The sequence below is a fragment of the Oncorhynchus nerka genome, linkage group LG18, assembly GCF_034236695.1.
Source record: "Oncorhynchus nerka isolate Pitt River linkage group LG18, Oner_Uvic_2.0, whole genome shotgun sequence".
NCBI classification, from domain to species: domain Eukaryota; kingdom Metazoa; phylum Chordata; class Actinopteri; order Salmoniformes; family Salmonidae; genus Oncorhynchus; species Oncorhynchus nerka.
Genome location: NC_088413.1, coordinates 63,365,827 through 63,370,570, shown reverse-complemented (window position 1 = coordinate 63,370,570; position 4,744 = coordinate 63,365,827). Strand labels below are relative to the sequence as shown.

The 4,744-nt window shown below is 40.2% G+C and overlaps 1 protein-coding gene across 1 annotated transcript; it reads left to right on the top strand.

Annotated features, from left to right (window-relative positions):
* The first annotated feature begins 2,175 nt into the window (after positions 1-2,175).
* LOC115146321 (homeobox protein Nkx-2.2a-like) lies at positions 2,176-4,388 on the top strand. The gene is made up of 2 exons (XM_029688334.2): positions 2,176-2,711; positions 3,427-4,388. The coding sequence occupies exons 1-2, from the start codon at positions 2,456-2,458 to the stop codon at positions 3,975-3,977; spliced, it is 807 nt and encodes a 268-aa protein (XP_029544194.1). The 5' UTR covers positions 2,176-2,455; the 3' UTR covers positions 3,978-4,388.
* Positions 4,389-4,744: the final 356 nt, after the last annotated feature.

The window sequence follows — 4,744 nt, the reverse complement described above, 5'->3', positions numbered from 1 at the left end:
AACCCTCAGTTCAATTGTTCAAATACATCCCCAATAACTGCCCACAGACCGCGCTCGTGTGCTCCTACCACCAACAACAGCGTGCTCTCTCTCATTTTGCCATCAAGAATCATGGCCAAGCGCAATTACAACGCCGGTAAGCCTATAGCCTAGCATGACTATAAATAATGCATAAACTTCAAGTTTGCGGAACATAAAAATGACTCGTAAGGAGGAACTGCTCAATATTGAATGTAGTCTATTGATTAGATGTGCACATAGGCATTGCAAAAAAAAAGTCCACGGTTGTAGCCTATGTCGGGCAGTAAGGTCTATGTCACGGCTCGACTTTGCTCAAACCCCGTTCTGTTCATTAGAACCATTGTAACTGGTTGAGACAGTGTGATTAATTCTAGCTGCCAAAACTCTCTGGTGAAATATTCAGCTAGGTGAAGAGAAGAGAGAGAAGGAAAACAGATCTAGCATCATGCAGTGTTGATGAGGACCAATAATAATAATAACAAAATAATAATAATAATAACAGTAATAATGTTGATATTATCATACAAATCTTTTGTAGGCCTATTTCAAACTGTGGAAGAACGGGCTTTCCTCCGTGAAAATTGCCTCTGTGGGCGAGAGTGTACCTCACTTTGTAGCCCACTGTATTTATTGAGCCACTAAAGTAAATGGCATATTTAGGCACTAGAGAAGATGTTTTGACACCTTCCTAGTTTGTGAGAGGGAGAAGGATAAGGAGAGTGTACGTGTATCCGTGTGCGCTAAAATGAAGGACTTTCCTTCATTTTGTCGAAGGATACAGGCTTGAGTAAAGAGATAGTCCATTGAAAGCAGTTGAATACCATGACAACTAGGAACAACCTCAGATTTATTCCAAACAGTTAGAAAGCATTGTACAGGGGCGTCAATCATCCATTATTTCGCCCCTGAAATAAATGCAGAAACTACACCCGGACAAAAGCTTCCAACAGGAGCCGGACATTTGTCTACATTTCCCCCATTGTCTGCAGCTTAGCAGTCGGTTTGTATTTGTGTTTGCCCGGGTCCGACCACCCAGGATGCGCAGAGGAGTTGCTAGAAAAGTGCAACATTGTCACCCACATCACATACTAGATAGTAGGCAGAGGGGCTACAGCAGAAGCAGTGGAAGCTAAAAAAAAAAGATCCTTGAAGGGAGTAAAATAAAGTAATCTGCAATAATTCCTCGCTTTCTACAAAAGAGGTGACGACGTGGCACATTGAAGGAGCCTGCACAGACTAAATAGGCTACTCTGCTATATTCTGGGGGAAAACTCACATGGAATACATTTCATAAGAATAATGGAATTGGAGAAATGTGTACAAAAATATACACAAATCCTGTGAGAACCTGTTATGTACAATTTAATATAGTAGGTTAAAAACCATAATTGTCAAGATTATGATATAGTCCTAAACAGCCTATAAAAACAGTATTCTTCATGTCGGCTAAAACGCTGCTATTATTCATAGGCTTATGTTACATTATTATTATTATAATGAGTATTATTATTCATTTATTTCCTTATAGGCTGTTCACCATTATTATTATTATTATTATCATTTATCTTTTTAGGTCCGATCGGTGTGTTTTCCAAATAGAATCCGATCTTAATTAAGCCCCTAAGTCTGAAACAAAATATTGACTCAAATGTTTTACATTAATTAGTGTTGACAATTGAAACATCTTTTTATTCAGGAGGGAAATTATGATATCAATGCTATCGAACGGGCATCCAGACCACAGTTTTGGACCAACCGCCAAAATGCAGTTTTCCTATTGATTCAATATTGTATATATGTGGAGAGAAGCCTATAATGCAATAGCTTTTTCAGGAGCAATTTGTTAAAACTCGCTTTCAAGTATTCGGAGTATAAAGCTACTTGGAGGTCCTTTGTATGTAAATAGGGTGTAAAAAAAGGCCCTTCCCATCTTTGTAATTAATTGACACGTTATACCACTCATCATGTTCTGAAGCACCAATGGTAGAGGCTCGGATCTCCCCAAAACCCACAATTTCACATCTGCAAACACTGTCTTCATCCACTTGACTCCCAAGACCCGCCCACACGTGGCCAACCTTTTGCGTTTTTAATGCTTTTTCACTGCAGGTTCATCTGTTGAGACCAACCTTATATGGGCTGATCGGACCGGTAATGGCTTGTTTCTCCGTAGCACCCAGCAGTAGCACAGTATCAATGAGACAGATATAGCACTTCAGCCACTTTGGCATTCTTCCTGGACTTACAGAACTGATTCCTCTACTACTTGGATAGGCAATGGTTATCGACAGAGGCTCGTGATTTTCTTTGAATAGTTCAAGGTAAAACACCACTGAGATATCATTTTTTTCTGAACTGCGATTGTGTTTTGTGTTTTAAAGCAGCGGATTGCCAAACTGGTGCAGTAAATTTCCAGCATACATTTCCCCAGAATATGTCGTTGACCAACACAAAGACCGGCTTTTCTGTGAAGGACATTTTGGACCTCCCTGACACGAATGATGAAGAAGGATCTATCACTGGACCGGAGGAAGATAACGAGGGATCGGAGACGACAAAACCCACTGGAGTTTTGGTACAAAGTCCGCTAGAAAACGTTCACAATCTGCCTATAAAGAACCGCTTTTATGATAGTAGTGACAATCCGTACACAAGATGGCTTGCCACCACAGACACTCTCCAATATTCACGTAAGTAGCCAACTCTTTAAGAATCGTAAATTCATTTGCAATGCACTTAAGTGAATACTTTAATCTGCCTGTTTTCTGAGTGAGAACGCATCATATATATGTTATCCAATCTACACTTGATGGAATGCATAATCTTTATTCCGTCGTGTCTGGGCTCAATGGTGCCCTTGAATGATGTGCAGCATTCATCTTTATTCGCCATGCATTGCTGCGCTCGTCTTAAAGGCGTTACCAACATTGAAATCATTTAATGTTCACATGTGCTCTAGTGACTCTAAACGTTTTTAGAATATGATCGATAGAGACTTGTTAATGCATCGACTATAAAGACACATAAAATCGGCGACAGAAATGTACATTTTTTGCATGATGAAGATTTGTAGGCAGACAGTGCATGGTGTTGCTGCTTCAGTGATTCACTTTCTTTGGGGACTGATGGGAATCAATATTGTGGGTCCCAACATAAAAAAACTAATAACATTGTATTTTGGCTGTACAAACGAACTATAAAGACACATAAAATAGACTTTAGAAATTTGACCCTGTGTATTACAAATAACACTGTATTTTGGCTGTACAAACGAAATGCGTTACTTTAACATGCTTTGAAAAATGCATTTTACATGTAGCAGCTTAACATGTCCATGTGTGCTTGGTAGGTGTATTTCAGTCGAGAAAACCATTTTAACCGTTGTATTTTGTCTCTCCCACGCAGTGCATGGTCTTTCAGCAAGTTCTCAAGACTCAGCCAAGTCCCCAGAACCCTCTGCGGACGAATCGCCAGACAATGACAAGGAAACGTCAAGCAACGGCAGCGACTCCGGTAAGAAGCGAAAAAGAAGAGTGCTGTTTTCCAAGGCACAGACGTACGAACTTGAGCGTCGGTTTAGGCAACAGAGATACCTATCCGCGCCAGAGAGAGAACACCTCGCGAGTTTGATTCGCCTGACACCAACTCAAGTGAAAATTTGGTTCCAGAATCATCGGTACAAAATGAAGAGAGCGCGCGCTGAAAAAGGTATGGAAGTGACCCATCTCCCCTCTCCCCGGCGGGTGGCCGTACCTGTCTTAGTCAGGGATGGAAAGCCTTGTCATACTCTTAAAGCTCAGGACTTGGCGGCCACTTTTCAGGCTGGATTCCCCCTCTCGGCGTATAGCGCCCAGACCCTTCATCAAATGCAATATAATGCTCAGTACTGCGCCGCCACCACTCCACAATTCCCTTCAGCACATCACTTGGTGCAAACGCAACAGTGGACTTGGTGAACTAGTTGAGACTGACGGGGCTGCGGTTTAGGAGCACGATAGGGATTTCACTAGAAAATAAAGACTTTTCATTTTGCAGCTTGACCCATATCTACCATTTTTTCGGGGCTAATATGTGCGCCGTGTTTACATGTTTTCGTTAAGAGAACTGGGTCCAGCCTCTCCCGAGATTTAAGAATGTCAATGCTCTTGTGAAATTTTGTACAGTATGTTTGTGTGTTGTAGATATGTTTTATTTTTGTCCTTCGTGTTATAAGCACGTGCAAAACCACTTTATAATTATGGAATATTTTATTTCTTGCTTCTTTTACAATGGACCGAAAATATTTATGGCCATGAATAAACATTGGCAACTTTTAGCTTTTTTCCCTTTGTTTTGTTTTTTTTTGTAAATACTTTGTGGTAATTATTTGCAACCTATAAACATGTCAGGATCGTAATACGTGGAGATATACATATTTCCAATTCAAAAAGAAGGAAGAATTTCTGGCGGAATTGTCATGACTGTCTAACAGAGCCCATATTATTATGTGAATAACAGGTAAATCGCGCGCTGATGGGGAAATATCCCAACTTTTATAAGGATTTTAATAAAATGCTGTGTTTCAGAAATTACGTTTTGGTTTGCGTGTCTTAATACGTCCTATTTCATTTATTGAATACATACGCTAAACATTGTTAATATGATGCATGGCAGCCTATACGTGTTACCAGAAAGCAGGTGAATTTATGTGTCGCGCACTTATTTTTATTTTTTTAAACCTAAA

Excerpts from the sequence above, each read along its gene's own strand:
- LOC115146321 (XM_029688334.2), top strand. The coding sequence starts at position 2,456 with ATGTCGTTGACCAACACAAAGACCGGCTTTTCTGTGAAGGACATTTTG. Across the intron at positions 2,712-3,426 it reads AGACACTCTCCAATATTCAC|TGCATGGTCTTTCAGCAAGT; the intron begins GTAAGTAGCCAA and ends TCTCCCACGCAG.